General features: G+C 41.2%; 1 protein-coding gene across 3 annotated transcripts in view; it reads left to right on the forward strand.

Annotated features, from left to right (window-relative positions):
* Ptpdc1 (protein tyrosine phosphatase domain containing 1) overlaps window positions 1–23361 on the forward strand; it is a 55537-nt gene that overhangs the window by 13282 nt on the left and 18894 nt on the right. For all 3 annotated transcript variants that reach the window (XM_037205756.1, XM_028867664.2, XM_028867665.2), the window contains one exon: window positions 7057–7144. In XM_037205756.1, the coding sequence (XP_037061651.1) occupies window positions 7063–7144 (82 nt within the window). In that variant the 5' untranslated portion in view covers window positions 7057–7062. The remainder of the gene's footprint in view (window positions 1–7056; window positions 7145–23361) is intronic.

The raw sequence follows: 23361 nt of genomic DNA on the forward strand, positions 1-23361 counted from the left end.
CTGCCTGTCTGTGTGTCTGTGAGTTTATGTCACGTGTGCAAGTGCCCATGGAAACCAGAAGAGAGCATTGGATTCCCTGAAGCTGGAGCTACAGGCAGTTGTGAGCTGCCTAATGTGGGTGCAGGTAACTGAACTTGGGTCGTCTGGAAGAGCAGAAAGCTCTGTAGCCCCCAGTGTGTGCTTAGTCTTTAAAAAAATTCTGCAACACTCTTTTACCATGTCCTCAGGAAGAAGGAAAGGCTAGTATATGAGCTCAGCTTAAAGCAGTTGTCCTATGTGTCTTGCTGTGGAAGGTTTGACCTCATTCTGGGAAGCCCTAGGAAAACATTCCTGCCATATTTTTAAGTCACCCAGACTTGTAGCCCAAGCACTTGTAATGTATTTCACATATTTTCTTGTCAGGAATTAAAGTGGTAAACAGTCTTCAATCCTTTCTAGTCTAGAAATGAGTAGTCACAAATAAAGCAAATAATGAGCCATGTTAAGCTTTTCATGATGAACCCTAGTTGATTGAAAAAAGTTTAATATCACCAAGTATGTAAAGATATGATATATATATATATATATTACATAAGTATATATATATCACTATATATTAAAAGGAATATCTGAATAATGAACATGATAGCAGTTCACATAATGGTGTTCAAAGAGGTATGGTATCTGGTACTTAGCCAAAAAGTAGCCCATGTTTTGAGCAGCCTGGTTTTACTGACATTAGCCTGATAGCAATTTCCTAATTTCAGGAAATTTGGTTTAAGATAGAAACTTGGTAAGAACATTAATACCCAAGTCTCACCCAGGAATATTAGCCAGTTTCCTGATTTAATTGAGGATATGGGGCTTCTCAGTATATTCCATGATATTATGAGGATTGGCTCAGAAACCGTAAAAAGATGTTTAATGTTGACAGCTCAAGAAATCCAGAAAGCAGTCCTCCATGACACACTCTTAAACACCTGCTGTTAGGTCTGTGTAGACTGCTTACCTAGTACAGTGGTTCTGAGTGTGCAGGCATCACATGGGGGCCAGTTACAAGTAAGATTCTCAGCCTTGTGATGTTCTGAGTCTGAAATGAGGGTGGAGGCAGGCAAACTGGGTTTTTATACCATTTAACTAGTTTCTTTTTTATTTCTGATACTGACCGTTGTGTAAGACATTTGCTACTCCTGAGCCATAATCCCCAGCCCACCAGATCATTCTGATGGGTGTTGAAGTGGGAACTGTCCATCTTGATGAAGTGTCTGTGCCTTCATCTGAGATTGGGTCAGACCTGGAGGGTAACTTGCCAGGCGTAGTTACTAGCAGGAAAAGGTAGGGATAAGGAACAGCTGCAGCTAGGCTACCAGTGCACCTCGTTTGTTTTGTCATGAAGTGTTTTCAGAAGACTATGACTCCAGCAGCATCTTTCTCTAAATGATGAAATAGGAGTGTCCTGAAGTGTTGTTTTCCGTGGTGTGTGACTTGCCTCCTGGGAGCCTTGCAGTCTTCCCTAAGGTGTAGTTAAAGTGTGAGATCACAGAAGCCAGTGAAGTTAATACTAAACTGCCAGATAGATGATATTTTTAAGAAGGCCTTCAGTCCTGCCCCTGAGGACTATAGGAGGCTGCTTTAATAGTGTCTGAGCCTACATAGACCTAGGTAAACCTTTACTCAGCCCTACGGGATAAGGAGATGTGAGTAAAATATGTAATTGGCTTTTGGGGAAGGATCTTAACAGGGAGGAAATATGGGCTGGGGCTGAGAAGAAAACAGATTCAATCCCTTAAGGAATTAGAAAAAAACACAAATTTGTCAGATGAAAGATTTACCAGAAATTAGAGACCTAACTATGTTCAGGAAAACATCGGAGAAGATTATGATGCTGTTCCCTACATTTTCATTGTTCTGTCACACAGCTCTGCTCTTGGTGCTGCTGAGACAAGTGAGGCATGATTCCAGCTCCTACTTTATGGAAAATGGAGATTCTTATTTAGTGGTGGTAGCGGGTACCATTACTGCATGTTCTTTTGTTCACTCCTCTAATCCTGAGTCCTTACTGTATGCTGGGTTCTAGAAGTGCAGACGCTGGCAAAGCAGACCCTCCTCAGAAAATGTCTTTTCTATAAGTAAATGCTATAGTATTCTAGAATATCTTCATCATGATACTATTAATAAGTGAGGATGACTTAAATTTTAAGGTGGGTTATGTGGAGGGTTTTTGGAAGTAGAGTGACATGCTAGGCATGGTAGCATGTACTTGTCATCCTAGTACTTGGGATGCAGAGATTGAGGGTCAGGAGTTCAAGGTGCATGGCCAGGAACCTAGGGGGTGGAACAGGGAGTGGACTGTGGTGGCTTGAGTGGGAACATCCCCCATAGGTTTCGATGTTTGAATACTAGCTGGTAGTTTTAGGAGGTTTGGCCTTCCTAGAGAAAGTATGTCACTGGAGGCAGGTCTCCGGAGTTTAAAGACTCACACTCTTGCATGTTCTCTCTGTGTCTTGCTGCCACTCAAGGTGTGAACCTCAGCTTCCTGCTTCTGCTGCTATGTCTAGGCTCTGCCATCATGAACTCTTATCCCTCTGAAACCATAAATCAGGAATAGACTCCAGCACTTATAAATGTGTGCTTAAGGTTCCTCCCTTGCTTTTCATGGTCTGAAGAGTCATTTATTTTGGTCATGGAGTAATGTATTAGTTACCTTTCCAGTGCTTTGATAACACACCATGACTAAGTGCTGGAGTCTATTGCAGAGGCTTCCCACTGTGTGTGAGCCCAACATTTTGGGAAAGGCAAAACTGGAGAGTAGTAGGCAGTTCAGTGGTTGCCGGACCCTGGGAAAGGGGGGGTTGAATAGGAAGAGCATATGAGGATTTTTAAAAGCGTAAACTACCCTGTAGAGTATTGTAAGGGTGGATTTTTCTAAACCTTATAGAATGCATAACAGCAAAAGAGAAGCTTAGCGTGAGCTAGGGACTTTGGGTGATAGTGATGTGTCAGTTTAGGCTCTCTACTCTGTCCTACTCTGTAGATTAATGTCGGTTATATGAGATGCTGTATTGGGAAGTAGAAAAGGGCCTGGGGGCAGATGGGAAAATGTCTTACTTTAATTATTTTTCTGTATGCCTGAAACTACTCTAAAAACATTGTCAGAGCTGGAGAGATGGCTCTTGCAGAGGACCAGGTTTTAGTTCCCAGCACCCACATGACAGCTCACAGTTGCCCACAGCTCTAGTTCCAGAGGATCCAACACCCTTACCTGTCCTCTATGGGCCCCTGCATACATGTAGTGCATATATACTAAGGCACAAATACATTACATAAACTTTAAAATAAATAAATCTAAAAATAATTAAGTCCAGATGGTGGCAAGATGGTTCATGGGCAAAAGCACTTGCTACTAAGCTTGACAACCTAAGTTTAATCCCTGGGATCCACATGATAGAAGGAGAGAACCAACACTACAAAATTGTCCTCTGACCTCCATGTGTGTGCTGTGCATACACACTAAATAAATGTAAAAAATAAAAGCCTATTAAAAGGAGAATAACTGTGATATCTCATGTAATAGGGTGTGATAAGGATTATATGAGATAAAAATACATAAAGGAATTGGTATTATTTCTGACATGGAGTGAGCTAATATCATTTGGTTATTATCATGTTATGAATGGGCATAAAATATGCTTCCATTTGAGCACCATAATGTTTACATGGCTGGGATAAATTCATTCACATTCTTGAGCTTCTGTGGTTATTATCTGGAATCTTACTATACTGACACTGTTGCCCATAAGAGTGGACACAAGACCTCACACATCAGAATGACCAAGAGTGTAAATTGGTAATACATGAGTGTTGTGCTGCTCCAGAACTCAAACACTTTGGAAATGGGGACAAGAAGGGATCTGTCCTTCCACAGGTACCCAGGTGACCGTGATACACTTCCAAAGTGTAGTGCTTGAGCTGGGAACATCAGGGAAAGCTTAGAGCCTTTGCTCAGCAAAGCACCTCACAAATTCTTTCTAAGGAATCCACAAAACACCAATGCATCCAGAAAATAGAAGAGAGAGCTGAGGTTCTTCAGTAGCTCACAGCCTAGTCTCTGGGAAGTGAATTCATTAGGAAGTAGAACGTTACTTCCTGACTGTTCTCCTTAGCCGCATGAGTAATAGTTCATGACTGTACTCAAGTTTTAAGTAGTAGGTACTAATTAGTGAAATGTGTGACTAATTCCAAACATTTGAGTCATGGGGGGAGGCTTTTAGGGATAAAAGAACTGCTGTAGGATAGAGTGAGCAAAACACTTGTCATTGAGTCAGGAAGTGGAGTTACATAATGTGCGATCACAGAGTGAAATGTCAGGATGAAAACGGAAACTCTCCTTGTTCTCTAGCTAGGCATATGAATAAATTAGTTGTGAATGGAGCTAATGTTTTCTTAAGACTTCTTGGAAGCTCAGCTGTTACTGACTACTAGCAGGACAATTAGACAGGTAATGCAGAGAATCTCTTACAAACTTTAAGGTAGGAGCAAAATGAAGTGACTATAACCTAGGAAGGGAATGGACAAAAATTACAGTATTGATTTGCAAGTAAAATAACAAGCATTTACTCTGTGTCAGGCATTGCTTTAGACATGTTTACACATGCACATACACACAATCTTTCTCTTCCTTACAACCTATGAAAGTACATATATAATCAATCCTCATTTTGCAAGAGAAATCAAAGCTTAAACCAGTTCATATAAATGGCAGTTGGATAATTAAGATTTAAACACAGAACTTTGACTTTATAATATATTTAAATCTTGACTTTTTTATCAGCAATTATGTATAACTACTGTGTTTCTATGCAAAGAAGCATACAGTAGACATTGTTTCAGAGATAAGTGGAGAGATTTCTACTTCTAACACATAAATAAGGCAAATGTGTCATCTTAACTCAAATTTTAGACAACCTTATAAAAAATGATTGGAAAGCAGGCAGCCATGGCTTCAGTCTCTTAAAGATGTAAGCACGGTGACTTTAAGGTTGCACCAGCTGCCTTCCTGACTTGGGCTTAGAGAGGGGACCAGGCCTTCCCAGAGATGCACAGAGGGCTGAACTCAGTGGAACCAACATAGCTAGGATTTGCATAGGTAAGGTCTCTGAGAGAGGGGAGGGAGACCCACCAGAGAACATCCTCAGAGCTTTGCTGAACTGCAGAGTCTGGTGAGTACTGATCTGTACAAACCATCTGAGACCAGGAAAATGCAAGAAGTCAGGGAACTTGTCCCAAGTAGTTCTCTGTCAGCTAGAGTGGGAAGGACTCTGGACACCTGGGGCAAATCCATAGGAAGGTTAGCCTTGGCAGTGCATCTAAACCAGCCCAAAGTCAAGGCCAGGGAGCAGCCTCTGCAAACATTTCAAAGAAAATTTCTAAAGAATCCAATGAACTCCTTTAATAAGTCAAGACCTACTGGAAAGGTAACCAGGATTTCCTTGAGAAAGGTGGATGAGATGGGGCTCAAAAGGGGAAACAAGAGGGAGGGGCTGCAGGTACGTGGGCAAAGAGGAAAGCTTTGATTTCTAAAGCGGAGAAACTGAGGCAACCATATTCCCAGATCACGGCAGATTGACAGCCGCAGTGAGAAAGGGTTCTGCATAGCAGCGTGCTGTAAGCTGAGCAGATGCAAGGAGAGCTGATTTTGTTGTCAGGTATTGAAAGTCCTAGTCTGTTTCTCAAATGGACTTTTTATTACATATTTCAGACTTGTGAGAATTGAAGGTGTAACTCGAGTTATTAGACAGTAATTAAAGCAGTCAGACTTTCAATTCTTCTATACTGTTTGTTTTGTTTTGGTGGAGGCTTTTTGCAGTGAGAGGGATTGAAGCCAGCCTCCATCCAGCATGCTGAGCAAGAGCACTAGCACCAAGCTGTGTCCCCAGTCAATACCCTGTATTGACAGAGGTGTGTGCTGCCAGAGCTCAGATCTTAGTGCTACAGTACAGCCAAGAGTTTCGGTTGGCTGGTTGGTTGGTTGGTTGGTTGGTTGGTTGGTTGGTTGGAGTTGTGTTTTCTGGTTTTGAGACGGTGCCTCACTTTGTAGCCTCAAATTTGAGATCCTCCTGTCTGCTTCCCTTGTGTGGTTGGCCCTTTTGAGGACACAAATCTGTGTGCTGTCCTAGTCACACATGTAACAATGATGACAGCCAGAGATGTGTAGCTAGTACACTGAACATGTGGAGAAGGGGGACTGTGCTTTAAAAGCCACTATGATGGGAAATACTGCATTCTAAAAAACAAAAATACCCTCTTCTTGCTAGAGTATTTTTTTCTTCCCAAGGAGTCAAAATGTACTAAAGTACATGATTGTGAGTAGAAAAATAGGGCACAGAAATCAGATATAGGCAGTATTACATCTTCATTTTTGTGTGAATTTTCAGTATAAATTCAGAACATAAAGCATTAAGTTAAATGTGACAAAGAAAAGGTTTCAACAGTTTAACATTATAATAATTGTAACTAAAAATGCAAGAATTTCTGTACAGTACTAGCATCTGATTTGCCTTTATTTATTTATTTATTTATTTATTTATTTATTTATTTATTTATTTATTTGTATCTGTGTATAATGTGTGTGCCGTGAGTCCGAGAGAGTGCAGATGTGTGCATGTTAGGGCACATGTAGAGGTCAAAGGACAACCTCAGTTATAAAAAGGTATTAGTGAGATAGTTTACACTATCTTTTTTCTTGAGACAGGGTCTCTCCACATAGTCCTGACTGTCCTGGAACTCACAGAACCTTAGAACTCAGGCTGGCCTTGAACTCAGAGAGCTCTACCTGCCTCTACCTCCCCAATGCTGGGATTAAAGGCGTGTGCCACCATACCCAACTTTAGTTTACCCTTCTTTGTACTAAGTTTTAAAATAGTAATCTGGGGCTGCAGCTCAGTAGTGGAATACTGAGTTCAGTCACACAGAGAAGGGAGAGAAGAAAGGACCACATAGTTAATGACTGCCATATTGGGCAGCAGATGTCTAACATGATTAGCTCAGTAATAATCTCTTTTTTCAATTTTCCAACAGACAACTATGGCTGCAGGAGTCTTGCCGCAGAATGAAAAACCATATTCCACTTTGGCGAATGACAGTGGATATGCTGCAAATATGGATGGTAATCATCTCTTTAGTGTACTTTGTGTCTGTGGAAACTCATAGCAAAAGTAATTGTGGAAGGTATCTGAAAGAAAAAGCTCTAGTCTGCACTTCAGCAGCCCAGGTGCAGGTGCTGTTTACATCCTTTCTCTCTGTCTCACCGTTTGGCCTGGTAGAATTCCTTTACAAAACCCCGAGAAATGCTCTTGGCCTTTTGAAATAGAGATGTTGGAAGCAGTGTTTGTCTCCTCCATTATTATCTTAAACTGAGTTTACACATTTGTTCCTACCATCAGACGCCTACGTGTGAGCCTGCCGTTTATTTCCTTTTCCTTCAGTTACATGCAAGAGGTACTGTCAAAGCATATTCAAGAGGACGTGGGCCCCACTCTGCCAGAGTTTTTGTATGGATTTTTCTGTGACACCCAGACAAGAAAGCATGCCATAACTTACACTCCTGTAGCTGTACCTGCCTCTCATCCTTTTGCAGTTCTGATCTAGGAAATGGATGACATGAGTCTACTCTGACTTTGTTGGTTGTGATAGGCAGTTTTCCATTGCTGTGGCAAAATACCCAGGAAAAAAATTGATTTAGGGTCCAGTGAGATGATGACTCAGTGGATAAAAGCACTTGCCACCAGTTCCGGGTACCTGAATTTGACCCCAGAACCCACCTGGCACACAGAGAACCAACTCCTGCAAATTGTCCTTTGAGCGCCTTGTTTCTGTACCCACCCAACATAAGTAAACAGAACATTAATAAAATTTGAATTAATCCAAAAGAGAAAATGGTTATTTGGCTCATGGCTTTGAAAGTTTCAGTCCATGACCAGCTGGCCCATTCCAAACATCATGACAGAAATATATGACAAGCAAACTGCTCACTGGCCTGGAAAGACAGGAAAGGTCAGAGTCCCGGTGTTTCTCTTAAGGGCATGCTCAAGGTGACTGACTTCCACTAGAACCCATCTCTTCAAGGTTCCACTGCCCTTCAGTAGCACCACGGACTGATGACCAAGCTTTGAGCATAGGGGCCTGTGAGGTGGTGGCACACGCCTTTAATCCCAATCTGCGGGAGGCAGAGGCAGGCGGATCTCTATGAGTTCGAGGCCAGCCTGGGCTACAGAGTGAGTTCCAGAGAAGGCACCAAAGCTACACAGAGAAACCCCGTCTGGGGGGGGGGGGAGAGAGAAAGAAAAAGGAAGGAGAAGGAAGATCCCAACTGTAATGTGGGCCTTGTTGCCATCACAAGTGATAGCCATAAGAGATGTTGATCATTTTCTTGGTAGTAACTTGTAGGATTTTCTAACTGTACACGTTCATTTTATTGCTGTTGAATAACAGATTTCTTCTGGCTGTGTGGATGAGATGATAGGAAAGTAAAGGAGGAGGCGCCCACTGCAACTGTTGCGTTCAGTGATGCCGGGAACAATCAGCTCTCAGTTCATTGTGTTCTTACTGGAATCTGTCCACTCTAGGAGGGCCCTCTCTCACATCAAGAGAAAGAGTGTTTCCCAGTGGCTGAATCCCACCTTGTCGATCCTCCATCTGTCTGGCTTTAGAGGAACTAGTACTGGTAACTGCCCTTTGTGGACACTTTAGGTGCCGGTCCTCTTACCGCTGATTTCCTTGGCCTTAGAGAGAAGTGCTAAGAAAGCAAATGCAGTGAGTGTCTACCCCGTGCTCCCCTTGTAGAGTATCCCCTCAGTATCACCCCAGGCAGCAAAGCCTCCCCCTCCTCCCTTCATCAGGGGGTTTTTCTAGTGGGGTTTTTCTGGAGGGGTCCTGTCAGCTTTGAGATAGGGTAAACGCAACACAGGGGCAACTAGGGCTCCACCTGCTGAATCCAGTCACCCCAGGTTTCGGGAACACCCAAAACCCGCTGCACACTCCCAGATGCCCAGCGAAGGAGACCATTGTGATATACCAGAGAAGCTGATTTTTTTATTTTTTAATTGAATAATTTATTATTATTTTTCTCTAAGTACAGCTAATTTTTAACTAGAAAAAATCTGGAAAATTTACTTAATATCTAATTTTTAAAAATTATATCTCATTAAAGGTAGTCAGTTATATTTTATTATATTTTGGGGTGGAGAATAATTTTTTGAATGTTGGCTAATGAATCATAGGAAAGTCTAATGTCCAGGTACATAAGTAAAATACTTAACTTTTAGAGGACAAAGTAGAAAATTCATCAAAAACTAGCTTTATAATGAGACAAACCTGGATTTAAATCTTGGTTCTACTACTTAGAAACAAGAAATATCCTTTCGTTAGGGAGAATTTCAGAGCTCACCAAAGTACAAGGAGTGAAACGAAGGTCTTTGCACTCCTTAAGTGCACACAGCCACCAGCTTCAGCTCCTGTCACTCACTGCCTCTGCTCACTTCCCTGTACTCACAGTAGATGTCACTTTATGCAGTCATTACCTACCTGTCTGCCATTATGAAAATACTAATTCACAGCATCATCCACTGGCTAAATGGTGTTCAGATTTCTCATTGTCTCATAGCTGTGTCCCATATAAATGTATTTATGTATCATTTATATCAGGATCCAAAAGGTGTCAATATGTTGTCACTTTTTGTTATGTATATTAAATCTATTTTAATCTTGAATTTCACTTATGTCATTTTTTATTAATAGTTTATTGGTTAAAAAAATTGGGGTTTTGGCTTCATAGAGTTTGCCACAATCTTGCCTATTATGTCTATTAGGTATTCTTTATGACTATAGAGGCAAATCAGAATGATTTTTTAGTTGACTAGAATATTACAGAGTAATGCAATATTCCTCCATTAGATTTCCATGCTCTTCTTTTTTGTGATGCTTTGAAAAAAAAAAAAAAGAACTGTATGAGACTTAGAAGTTGGATGAAAAGCATCCACGAAGAGGCTGAGGGGACGGCTCTGTGATAAAGCATTTGCTGTGCAAGTGTGAGGACCTCAGTTCAATATCCAGCTCCCAGGTTTAGAAAAAAAGAAGCCAGATATAGTGATTCACAGTTGTAGTTCCAGCACCAGAGAGGAGAGATGGGGTTCCTGGGGTCTGGCTGGCTGGCCTAGCCTAAGCCTAGCTTAGCCTAAATGGTGAGCGCGCGCGCGCGCGCGCGCGCACACACACACACACACACACACACACACACACACACACACAGAGTCACACAGTTACAGTCTTGTTTGCCTGCAGGTGCCATTCAAATTTTGTCAGCTGTTCCTATAATATCCTTTAATAGCAAAAGCGTCTTTTTTTTTTTTTTTTTTTTTTTTGAGATGAGGTCTTCCCATGTAGTCCTGGCTGGTCTCAAACTGTTTCTTAAGCCTGGCTTGAACTCATGTTGATCCTCCTGCCTTGATCTCTCAAGTGCTTGATTACAGGCATTCACCATAATGTCCTGGCCTTGTTATGATTTTTAAATCTCTTTCAATGACCTTAGACCTTTTCTTATGACCTTAGTTTGTTTACTAAGCTGAATTATATTGTAGCATGTGTTCGGTTCTGGACTGTCTGCTCTCTACTAATTGTACCTCTGAGGTTATGCAGTTTTGTTGGAAGCCTCACAGAAGTTGCCCTCAGATGACGCAAGATGTCATTTTGCTTTATCACTGGTAATGTTAAGTTTGATCATATCAGTAAGCTGGTATCTGCCAAGATTTATCCAGTATAAATTATTCTTTCTCCATTCATAATTAATATCTCATAGAAAGATGCTTTGAAGCTGTGTAACATCCTGTTCCATATCACCTTTGACTCTGTAGTGTTATAGCACCTATTGATGTTTCTTCCTGAGTCGTTATGTGATAGAAACTGTTAAGTGGCATTATACTGTAAGGAACAATTTTCTCTTCTTTGTTGGCTCAGTTATTTCAGTGTGGATTCGTATTTTGTTCAATGGAATCTGGTCTTCCTATTTGTCTTGATGTTTCAGCTTTTCTATTTCAGCCATTCAGAGCCCTGTCAAACTTTTTGCTGTGTCTCCACCATTCCTAAGACACAAAGATCTTCTAGCTCGTTTTCATCCATTTTTGTCCTAGCTTTGAAAGCAGATCTTTTCCCAAGAAGTCTTAGTTCATTTTAGTGGGGAATGGCCCTTTTAAAAAGCTAAATCTGGAGTGGGAGAAATGGCTCAGCAGTTAAAAGCACTTGCTGCTCTTCCAAAGGATGTGAATTGAGTCCCAGCAGCCACATCAATAGGTTCATAATGACCTGTAACTCCAGGTCAAAGGGATCTGATGCCCTCTTATGCCCTCTGTAGGCACTTGCACTAATGTGTGTATGTGCGTTCATGCACTCACACAATTTAAAATAAAATAAATCTTCCCCCCAAAAAAAACTGGGTACGCCCACTGCAGTTGCCATGGCAAGGTTCCCAAGCCACCTCAGCCAAAGTTAAGGAATATAGGAACACACACACACACACACACACACACACACAATATACATACCCATTTTAATATCTTTTATTTTAATGCTGCCCCCCTCTCTGGGTGTGTGTGCGCGCACGCTGAACTCGTGTAGAGATCAGAGGATGCTGTGCTGAAGTCAGTTCTTGCTGCGGTTATGTGGTCCCAGGATGGTACTCAGGTTGTCAGTAGTCATGGCAGTGACCACCTTTCCTCACTGAGTTATCTTGGCTGCCCCATTTTACTTCCTTTTCATCAGTGTCTAGTGTTCAAGGTCTCTGCGTCTTCATCGGTTTTAGGTGTTGTCATTATTGAGCTGTTCTAGTGGGTGGAGAGGCACTTCTTTGTGGTGTTTTGTTTTAGTGGTGCTGAGGAACAAATGCAGGCCTTGTGCATGCTGTGTGAGCGCTCTGCCACTGAACTAAGTTCCATCCCCTCTGTATTTGTAGTTCTCTATTCAGATTGCATTTAGCTTTGACCCGGTAATGAACTGAGGGAGGCTAATCCATCTTGGCTAATGATTGTAACTGTCATTTGTTTATGTGCTTCTCTGTCATGTGTTTATCCTCCTTTGCTTAAGTCTGTGATGTCTTTTATCTGCTTTCTAATTCAATTGTTAAGTTAAAACAACTTAAGGGAGGAAGGGTTCTTTTTAATTGATGGTTTCGGAGGATTCAGTCCGCGGTTGCTTGGTCCCAGGTCTTTGGACAGACATCGCATGGTGGGAATGTGTGGCAGAAGAGAGCTGTTCTTTTCTTAACTGCATCAGAAAGCAGAGAAAGGAAGGGCAGAATAGGAACCCAGCATTACAGAGGCACATCCTACGGACCTACTTCCTCCAGCTGGGCAAACCTCCCAACATTTCACAACCTCTCAAAATATGGCCATTGGCTGCAGACCAAGAGTTTAAAACATGGCATCTTCACTTGGCCCTTATACCGTGCTGGCCATGTGCTTGTTTAGTCCTCATGAAGTTCAGTTTCCCTTCTCTGAATTTTCCTGGAGTTAAGTCTTAAGAACTCATCTGTCCCATTGTCCTGAGGTGTGTGTGTGTGTGTGTGTGTGTGTGTGTGTGTGTGTGTGTGTGTGCGGTTTCTCTTTTCTGTCTCAATTGATCTTCCGTCTAACCCCCAAGCAATGCCATCATGTTGTGATCACTGTAGAGTGACTCTTTGCACTTCATTTCCTTTTTAAATATTATTGTAGCTATGATCTGTGACTTTCCCAATAAATTTTAAATAAGCTTGTATATGTCAACAAAAAAACCTGCTGGAAGTTTGTTAAGAATTAAATTATATAAATGAAATTAAGGAGATTGCCCATCTTTACTCAACCCATAATCATATTGTCTCTTCATTTATTTAATCTTGATTTTTATCAGAATTTCAAATCTTTCAACCTATAGATCCATACATTTTTTTTTAGAAGTTTGTACTTGAGTGATCTGTTTGGAGTGTTTGGACTGGTGGTGTACCTTTAGTTGCCATTTTCTCATATTATTTTGTTTGTTTACAGAAATGCAGTGAATTTTTGTATATTGTCCTGTCCTTATCCTACAACCTTGATTGAACACACCAATTCTGAGAAGTTTTGAGATCCCTTGTGGTTTTCTGTATAAATGCTGATGTTGTCCAGAGATAAGGACAGTTGAATTCTTCCTCCCCAATCTGTACGCTTGTATGTGTTTTTATGTTTATCATTCACGCCTAGAACTCCCAAACACAAAACAGCAGAATAGAAAACAGATACCATGACCTCTTATTGCTCTTTGGGAGAGCATATGGTCTCCTGCTTGATAGGCTTTTTGTTTTTCTGTTAGTATCAGGTATAGGTGTTGGATTTTGCCAAGTACTGTTCATGTGTCAACTGATAGAACCATGTAATTTTTTCTCTAGCTAGTGAATATGGTAAATTATATTGGGGGTGTTGTGTGAGTAGGTATATGTGGTGCCCAGAAGTCATGCTTGTGTGTCTTTCCTTAGCTGTCATCTGTTTTAGATATTGTTTGTTTGCCTGCTTTTGAGACAGGGTCTTGGCACTTGTCCAGTGGATTAGGCTCGGCCCATTTCCCCTTCCTCAGCTCTGGGATTACAACCACTATGCCTAGATTTTTATGTGGGTACTGGGATCCCACTAAGTTCTCATGCTTGCACAGCAAAGCACTTCATTGACTAAATTCTCTCCCTAGCCCTATCTTGATTTTTGATTGTCTAAACAGCCTTAGATACTTGGAATAAGTCCTATTAGGTGATGGTAAGTAATGCTATTATGATGTATTGCTGGATTTTGTTGCTAATATTTTATTGAATTTTTTTTACCTAAATTCAAAAGAGGCATTAAATACAGTTTTAAAAAATATTTTATCTTCTTTGTACTATCTTTGTTTCAGAAAAACTCTAGCTTTATAAAAGAGGGTTGGTATATGTCCCCCCACTTATACCTAGAAGGTATTTTATGTGAGATTGCTACTCTCTCTTCTTTAAATATTTGCCAGCATTCTCCAGTAGTCATGTAAGCCTAGAGATTTCTTTTACAGGACTTTCTTATTTATGAACTAGGTTTCTTTATTTCTGCAGGAGTATCTGGGTCTTCTTATGTTAAGTCTTGGTAGTTTGCAGTCTTTAAGAAGTTGTGTATTTCTTCTAAGTTGTCAAATTTATGAGCATGAGGTTGTTCTTATTAGATCCATATCATCCTTTCAGGTGTGTCCAGCCCATGACTCAGGTGAAATATAGCCAAGAATAGCTAAGAATGTGGACTAACACAACATTGTAAACTTACCAAGTTTTCTGTGTGTGTGTGTGTGTGTGTGTTTGTGTGTGTTGTTGTTGTTGTTTGTAACTTGCTTGCACAGTTCTGAGTGTGAACTGTGAATTTCATATATGCCATTGTGTCACAATATCAGAAGGTTGGGCACATGTGAATGTAGCTAGAGTTTTCCTGCTTTGCCCACAGTCAGGACAAATCTTTGTCACCCACCAGTCCCACAGCGCTCAGACCCAGCCAACTAAACACAGAGACTTATATTGCTTACAAACTGTATGGCCGTGGCAGGCTTCTTGCTAACTGTTCTTATAGCTTAAATTAATCCATTTCCATAAATCTATACCTTGCCACGTGGCTCGTGGCTTACCAGCATTTTTACGTGCTGCTTGTCCTGGCGGTGGCTGGCAGTGACTCCTTCTGCCTTCCTATTCTTTCTTTTCTCCTCTCTGGTAGTCCCGCCTATACTTCCTGCCTAGCCACTGGCTAACCATTGTTTTATTTATTGACCAATCAGAGCAATTTGATATACAGACCATCCCACAGCATGTGAATGAGCACCTGATTGAGTGACAGCTCATCCTCTTGTGTTTTTATCTTTGGACTTTGTGTCAACTTTTTTGGGAAGTTTACCAGTTACATCAATTAGTTTTTCCACAATCAGTAAAAAGCTGCCACTGTTCCTGTTTAGAGTTCTTTTGATGTCTGCCCTTATTCTTGTACTTCCAATGCTTGCTCCAGGTTTCTGTTTGTGTTCTTGTTTCTCTGACCTTTCTTGTTACTGTGCTTGGAGCTTGGATTGATTTGAGATCTTTCTTCTTTAAAGTGGTGTAAGTTTCTTTTATTACTGTCCCATGTCATTCAGTATGTTCCATTTTCATTTTGATTCAATTCTCTGTGTTATGTAATTTCCTTTGAGACTTTCTCTTTAACCCACAAATTAGTTTATACCTTTGATACTTAATTTCAAAGTCTTTAGAGTTTTTTTTTCTCCTGTTATCTTTCTGTTAAGGATTTCTAGTTCAATTCTTCTTTTTTTTTTTTTTTTTTTTGTTCAAAGAATATTCTAAGCTTCCAGTTCTTTTAAAAATTAGTGCCAAGGCACATTATAATTATAGTCCTTATTGAGACTTTCAATGTTTCATATCTGCTGATCATTTCTTCTCATTCAAGTTGTGATTTTCTTAACTCTTGGTGTGACAAATGATTTATGACAGATTTTTGGACCCTGTTTTTGTTTTGTCTTACTTATCAGCAGTCTCCTTCTGGGCAGTTAGCTCCAGATACATGTGAGCCGTGTCTGCTCAGCCTCCCACTGGCAGACTGCTCCCCATACAGCCCCATGGCATGCGGGTGGGGTGGAAGTGCAGCTTTCCACTGCTCTGTCGACACCTTCATGGGAGAAGTGGAGTGGTGCCTTGCGTGGTCAGGTTGCCTTTGAATCGTGTAATATTAGCTCTGTGAGAAATGAAATGGTGCTCTGGGCCCCGCCGCCCTCCGGGGTAGATGGGAGGTGACTCATGCTTTGCTGCAGTTGTGGTTGAACCTCTTTCCCTGCTGTGCCCTGTGGGTCACGTTCCCACCTTCTGTTCTAATGGATACCATGTAGAGCTGGGGGCTCAGCTCCCCACTGCATCCCACCAACAGCAGGGGTTGGGAAAGGGAATGCAGACCACCATACATCACACCTCCCTGCTTCTCACTGATGGGCTCCATTGACACTGGAGGCAGCAGTGTGAACCAGCCCTGTTTCATGCTTCATTGTTCAGTCTGTTTTTACCAGGGGAATGTGTAGGTCCGTCTCCCTACTAGGCCTCACTAGACCAGCGTTTGGGGAACGGAGAATGCTCGCCAGCCGTAATTTGCACTGCTTTCTTCAGTCTTCTTGATGCTGGTGAGGATGGAGGCTCTGCTGAGAAATGATGTGGGAGGGTGGCAAACCTGGTATTAACTAGCTGCGCATCAGGCTCCCATTGGGACTTGCTCCCACTTGGACTTGCTGCTGCCAAGTTAGCGTGGCCCCTAAGACACTGCTTGGCAGGAGAATTGCAGCATTGTCCACTTGGGCTTGGTAAGGATGGGAAAACATCTCTACCCAGCTTATCATTTCAACCCCAGCAGGCAACTCAAAGTACCACATCCTTCCTTCAAACAGGTGCAGAAAAACAGTCGTCATTCTCTGATGAATCCTCTGCACCCCTGATAGATTTGCTCTTGTTCGCCCTTCTGATACAGCTGATTGGGTCAAGTCCACCTCCTTTTCTTCAGGGTTGGGATGTTGGGGGGATGAACAGCTTTCTGTTTGTCCCCTCTGAAACTGGAGTAAAAGAAAATATGGCGGTCACTACCCCCATCTCCACAGCAACCCTAAGAACCACCAGTCAACTTTCTGTTTCTACACATTTCCCTTCCCTGGACATTTTGTTTTCAACAGAATCATACACTATATGGTCTAGTGATTTACTAATTTCACTTGGCTTGATGATATTCCAAGTTCGTTTGGGCTGCCCGTGTCAGTACTTAGGATCTCTGGTTGCATAGATAATACCATATTTTAAATGTACCAGTTGATGAATGTTTGGGTTGTTACCATGTTTTGGCTGTTTTAAGTGCTGACTGACTGTACAGAGCTGTGTATAGACTGTCTTCACTTACTTGGATTTATACCTAGGAGTCAAGGGCTGGTTCATACAGCCACTTTATTTCATCATTTAAGGAGCTGCCGGACTGTTTTCCACAGAGGTTGTTCCATCTTATATTCCCACTGGCAGTCAGGAAGGAGCTCCCTGTCTGTCTATTATCATAAGCACTTAGAGCTCATCATGACTGTTCAATTATAGCCATCCTGGAAGGTGTGAAGAGATAGTTCCTTGTAGTTTCTATAAACATTTTCCTAATGACTGGTAGTGTTATACATATTTTCATCTATTTGTTGATCATTTCTGTATCTGTTTGGGAGAAATTCCCATTCAAATCACTTGCTATTAAAAATTATTAGTATAGAATTTGCATATCAAATCTTCACCCTTTTAAAGAAGTCATTAGATGTTATTGTAGACATAAAGAACAATTCATCAGACCAGAAAGAAATCTTGTAAAAACTAGAAGCTGACTCCCATTCTACTGTCCCTGGTCCCTGAAATCAGTAATCTTTCTATCCCTATAGATTTGCCAATAGATTTTTGTATTTAGCATAAATAAAATAATACAGTAGGTGCTGTTTTATATCTGCATTTAAAAAATACTATTATCAATCTTCAACCTCATTCAAGCAAAATAGTATTTGATCCTCTTTAGTACTGAGTAATATTCTATTACATGGATATAACAGTTTATTAATCCATTTGGGTTTAAGGACACTTGGGTTGTTTCTTCTTTGGCTGCTATGAGTAAATGTTGTTACAAATATTTGTGTACATATTTTTCTGTGGGTGTATTTTTTTTAATTGTTCCTGGGCACAAACCTTGGAGTGGAATTAAGAGTTCATGTGGTAACTGTATGTCTAACATTTTGAAGAATTATAGCCACCAAATAAACGTTTTTGATTTGCATTTCCCTACTGACTAATGATGTTGAATGTCATTTCAAATACATGTTAGCTACTTCTTTCTCTTCCTGGGGGAAATGCCTATTCAAATTCTTGGTCCATTTGTGTCTGTTGTAAGAGTTCTTCGGGACTCTAGTTTACTATATCCACCTTTTCTTTGTGCTCTCTCTCGTTCTCTTCCGTGTAAGTGTTGCGTTTCCATGTCACTTCATCATTTGGGTATGGTTTCTGTTCTTACCCACTTCTTCTGTGCTAGTCACCTAAGTCACCTTTCTCTGCTTTATGACCAACAGTGAATGCAATTACATGCATGTTGTTTTATATAGTCCTTTTAAACTAACGAGAGAGAGAGAAACATTTATATCATGTGCTGTGACTTGTCGTTCTGTCTCACTAACCTCTGGAATTTCCCAGTGTCTCTTCTCTCTCATTACCGGCTTGGGTAACCTACTTTCAACACAAAGAACTTCTAGACCCTCCTAAATGGGCCTGCCACACAGCAAATTCTGTTAATATTTATCTGAGATTGCCTGTATTTCACTTCATTTTTGAAAGATGATCTTGTAAGTTGTTTTTTTTTTGTTTTGTTTTGTTTTTTTCGAGACAGGGTTTCTCTGCGTAGCTTTGCGCCTTTCCTGGAGCTCACTTGGTAGCCCAGGCTGGCCTCGAACTCACATAGATCCGCCTGGCTCTGCCTCCCGAGTGCTGGGATTAAAGGCATGCGCCACCACTGCCCGGCCTATCTTGTAAGATTTTTAAGTGTTTTATTTTTAGCAATTTGAACGTGTGCCCCTCTATTTGAGGCCTCCATTGTTCCTAGTAAGAAGTTAGATGTTAGTTTATAGGGGGTTTCTTGTAGGTGAGGAGTAGAATGTTTATCTTAAGATGTCTTACAGACCGTGTCTGGATGTGGAGCCGTGGGTTTTAGCACTGGGAGCCTGCTGAGCTCCTTCAGTGTGTTTATCACACCCTTCATCACGCCTGGGATGTTGGAAGCCATCATTTCTTCATTCTTTTCTTTTTTCCTCTTCTACTATTTTCCCTCGTCTCCTGGTACATTCTTTGCATATATGTTGCTGACTACATTTTTCTTAATTCCTTTTTCTCTTTGTTCTTCCATGTATATAATTTCTGTCATCAAGTTCTCTAATTTCTGGGTTTATGTCTGCTGTTGAGTTCCATAGTAAATATATTTGGTTATTTCTGTACATCTGCACTTCTGAGTTTTGATTTGCTTATTTTAATACTTTCCTATGTCTGATAGTCATGGCTCTCCTGAGATAGGACTCCACTACAAATGAAGTAGAGTGGGGGCAGTTTGGGCCTTGATATCTCAGCATGCTGCACTGGGAACAGAAGAGACGAGTACAGAGCCAGATGCAGTGCAAAGACTGAGTGTGTTCATGAACCAGAGACCGTGGTATTAAGATGTCAGTGCAGTCTAACAGGATCTACAGGTTCGGCACAATCCCTATTAAAATCCACTAGGCATCGAGAAGAAGAATCCATCCAAAGTTGAAGAAGAGTCTCAAAGACCTCCAAACAGGCAAAATAACCTTGAAAAATAATGAAAAGGATTCATTTCCTAATTTAAAAACTTTTATGCAAAGCTACGTTAATCAAAATAAAGACAACTGTATAGTGTAATCGAATGAAGAGCCCAGAAGGAATCTCTGCACATAATGATTATCTTTTTCTTGAAAAAGATTTATGGCATTCATTTGTGTCTGTGTATTCATTCATGGAGGTCAGAGGACAACTTGCGTGGGCCATCAGGCTTAGTGTGGCAAGTGCTTTTTACCAACTGAGCCATCTCCCAGTCTGTTATACTTGGTTGTGGTGGGGATTAAACTCAGGACCTCAAGTATGTTAGGCAAATACTCTGTCACTCCCCAGTCCTCGGATGATTTTCAACAAGTGTAGCAAGACTGTTCAGCAAGGCAATGGCAGTCTTCAACAAAGGATAACAAAAACACAGGCTTAGGGGCTGGAGAGGTGGCTCAGCGGTATTGAGAGCACTGGCTGCTCTCCAGAAGACCCGTGTTCAATTCCCAGCACCCACATAACAGTTTACAACTCTCTGTAACTCCAATTCTAGGGAATCTGACACCTTCATACAGATATACATGCACCAAAACACTAATGCACATAAAATGAATAAATAAATCATTAAAAATGTAAAAAAGAAAAGAAACATAGACTTATCACTGTGAAGGAATGATGTTGGGCCTGTCCTTACGCTGCATGTAAGCACTAACCCAAAAGCCATGTTTTTAGGGAACAGAATCAGAAAGCTAATTCAGTTCCCATCTCATGTCTTACATAACATGGATTTTATTTTATTTATTTTTGGTTTTTTTTGAGATAGGGTTTCTCCGTGTAGCCCTGGCTGTCCTAGAACTCTCTGCAGACCAGGCTCTCCTCAGACTCAGAAATCTGTGTGCCTCTGCCTCCCGAGTACTGGGATTAAAGGCATGAACCACCACCGCCCAGCTACATGGAAATATTTTAGGGTAAGAGTAATGTTTTGAAAGGCCATGCTTTCTACAGATGCTTAACAGATGAAGAGGTTTTTTACAGAGCAAAAACCCTCAAAAACTGGTGCTGGGTGGTGGTGGCGCATGCCTTTAATCCCAGCACTCAGGAGGCAGAGGCAGTGGATCTTTGTGAGTTTAAGGCAAGCCTGGGCTACAGAGCAAGATCCAGGACAGCCAAGACTACACAGAGAAACCCTGTCTCAGAGAACAAAAAGAAAAGGAAGACCAGCTACAAGAAAAAGCAGGAAACAGTACCAGATGTAACCCACAGGACCACCCTGTGCCTCTGGGCTTCTACCAAAGCCACTGCATAAGAGTGTGGAGAAATGTGTGCCAGCGTCTCAGCTAAGAGCCTTGTAGCCACTGCCTGTTTGCAGCTAGGCAGAACCAAACTTGAGAGTAATAAGGAGTAAAATGAGATATTTTATACAAAATGCAAAGGTATACATTCTCTTGATAAGCACAATTAAAGCAACAAGCTGACTAAGCACTACCAAGTGAGTACTGGGCCTTTTCTTCTTCACTTGTTCCTGTAGGTAGTTCAAATCCCAAGCATCTGGGGCCAGGCCTGGTACTCCAAGCTGGTCATTTTCTTATGTCCAGGATTTCAGCAAGGGCTGTTTCCTGTCAGACAAACCCATAAGAGGTCCCGGGGAGACAGTGGTCCACCCGCTCACGTTCTTGGGGCCACACATGGGCACATCCAGGAGTGGGGCTGTGGTGCTGACTGCGGCTTCAGTCTCCTCTCTGTGACAGGCCCGCTTCCTACAGAGCACCGCTGTTCAGCTGTTGGTTCAGAGTGTTTGCCGATGCCGGGTCAGATCTGTTTCTCAATAAGCATCAATTCTAATTCATCCTCAACAAACAAAACAAAAAACATTCCTTAAACTTGAAATGGTTTCAAATATCTGAAGCCAGAACTTCTCATATTCCTGCTACATGTGATTGTTTCTAGACCTCTCACTATAACTCATCTGAGGCCCTTCTCTTCCTGTCACAGCTCAATCTTTAAAAAAAAAAAAAAAAAAAAAAAACCCTCTGATTGTAGCTGCCATTTTTGTCGCTTGTTCAGTCTCAGGTCAGCTCTGGCATCTGTCGCTGGTGTCCACGGCAATTGTTCTTGCAGAGGTCTCTGATGACCCATTTAAAGTAAACTCTTCAGTTCTCTTATTTGCTGAGACCCTTGAGTTTTAATTGTTGAGTATCTTTTAGAGGATTTGTTTTCATTTTGAAGCAATCTGAAACTTGCAAGTACAACAGAGAGATGTTTTTCTTGAACTGTTTGGGTGTGAGTTGCAGACGTGATTCTCTATTACTCCCACAAAGACATTCTCCACACTCCACACATCAGCAAAGTAGACTGAACTATCACAGCCTTTCTTCTGCTCTTCAGCTTCCCTTGAGATTCGCAGATTGTGGCTGACAGTCAAAGAGCCAAGTCTGGGTCACACACAGTATTTACTCTCCCGTTTCCTTCACGTGTTTGACACCAGAACACAATCCAGACTGTCCTGGACTCTGATGACCTCAGGTACTTCTGAAGAAGACAAGCAAGTTATGTTATGTTACCAAATTCTCTCAATTTGAGTATGTCCATTTCATCAGGATTACAGCCACGAAACTGTAGTATTTATTGCTAGAAAAATTGAGCTTAAAAACCAATGTCTGCTTGTTGTATGTGTTTGTTACTATACTGTTATTTTCCACAAGGTCTTCTTAGTTGTCATAGTTGAAGAGTGAGTACATGTTCATATATGGATAACCGTACCTATCATGTATCAACATTTGTGCTTATTTATATTTGTATGTGTGTATGTACATATACATATGTATACACACACACATACACACACATAAAATCCTGGTTCCAACCCAGCCTCACAGGGTCCCTGAATCCTAAGTGGAGTTGCTGAACATGTTCCCTCTTTCTGTTTATTTATACTTAAATAAAAGACTCCACTAAATAAAACTTTTCAATTTGAACATTAATTTTACTCATGAGTCATATCTTCCCTAAAAGTTTAGTAAACAAACAAAAATATTAAAATAAAGATTTTGGTCTTCAAAAAAAGTTTAGTATCTTATTTTTAAAATAAAAACCATTGATAATGCCCTGAATGTCCGACAACTAAGGGATTAGATAAATTTTGTGGTGTATTAGCAAAATGAGTTTTCATAGTCATTGTGCTTTATTAGATTCAAATTTAAGACTAAAGGTAGATGTCCCTGTCTTGATTAGAAAAAGCAGGAAAACGTGTGTGCACTGAAGCTGTAAATACAAAAAAGGCTCAGAGTAGTGGTCCACACCCCTAATTCCAGTACTCAGAAGGGATCTCTGTGAGTTCAGTTCAGCCTGGTCTACATAGCAAGTTCTAGGTCAGTAAGGGCTACACACAGTCCTCTAAGTAAATAACCCCGGAAAACCCTTAACTATATGAGCACATTGGAGAAGGAAACCAAGCTAGCGTGTTGGAGACTAAAGGTTGTATGCCAGTTGTAAATCCCTCTGATATAAATAAAACTTAAATTCTTTCTTAAATGTTTTTATATGTTTGGGTATTTTGCCTGCATGTATGACTTTGCACCACATGCATGCCAGGTGTCCATGGAGACCAGAAGTCATCAGATCCCCTGGATTGTGAGTTACCATATAGGTACTGAAAATTGAACCTGGGTCCTCTGGAAGACCAGCCAGTCCTTTTTAATGCTGAGTTTATTTTTGAAAGAGGATTGACTGTGAATTGGGTACTCGGCCAAGGTGTAGTTTTTGAGGATCCCTTCAAATGAGCAGGAAAGCAAAGGCTAGGGTGCCTGTCTTTTGTGAAGAGGTGGGCACAGTTCCAGTTTGCCTGCCAGGTGGATGCAGGATGTATCCTTGGAGCTGTGTTGGCAGTGGAGGGAGGGGCTACATTTGCCTGCCCAGTCCTTGTTTGCACCAGGCTACACTTCCTTAGGCCCTGACACAGAGTCACTATGCTAACA

This window comes from Peromyscus leucopus, chromosome 5 (assembly GCF_004664715.2).
Source record: "Peromyscus leucopus breed LL Stock chromosome 5, UCI_PerLeu_2.1, whole genome shotgun sequence".
Taxonomy (NCBI): Eukaryota; Metazoa; Chordata; class Mammalia; order Rodentia; family Cricetidae; genus Peromyscus; species Peromyscus leucopus.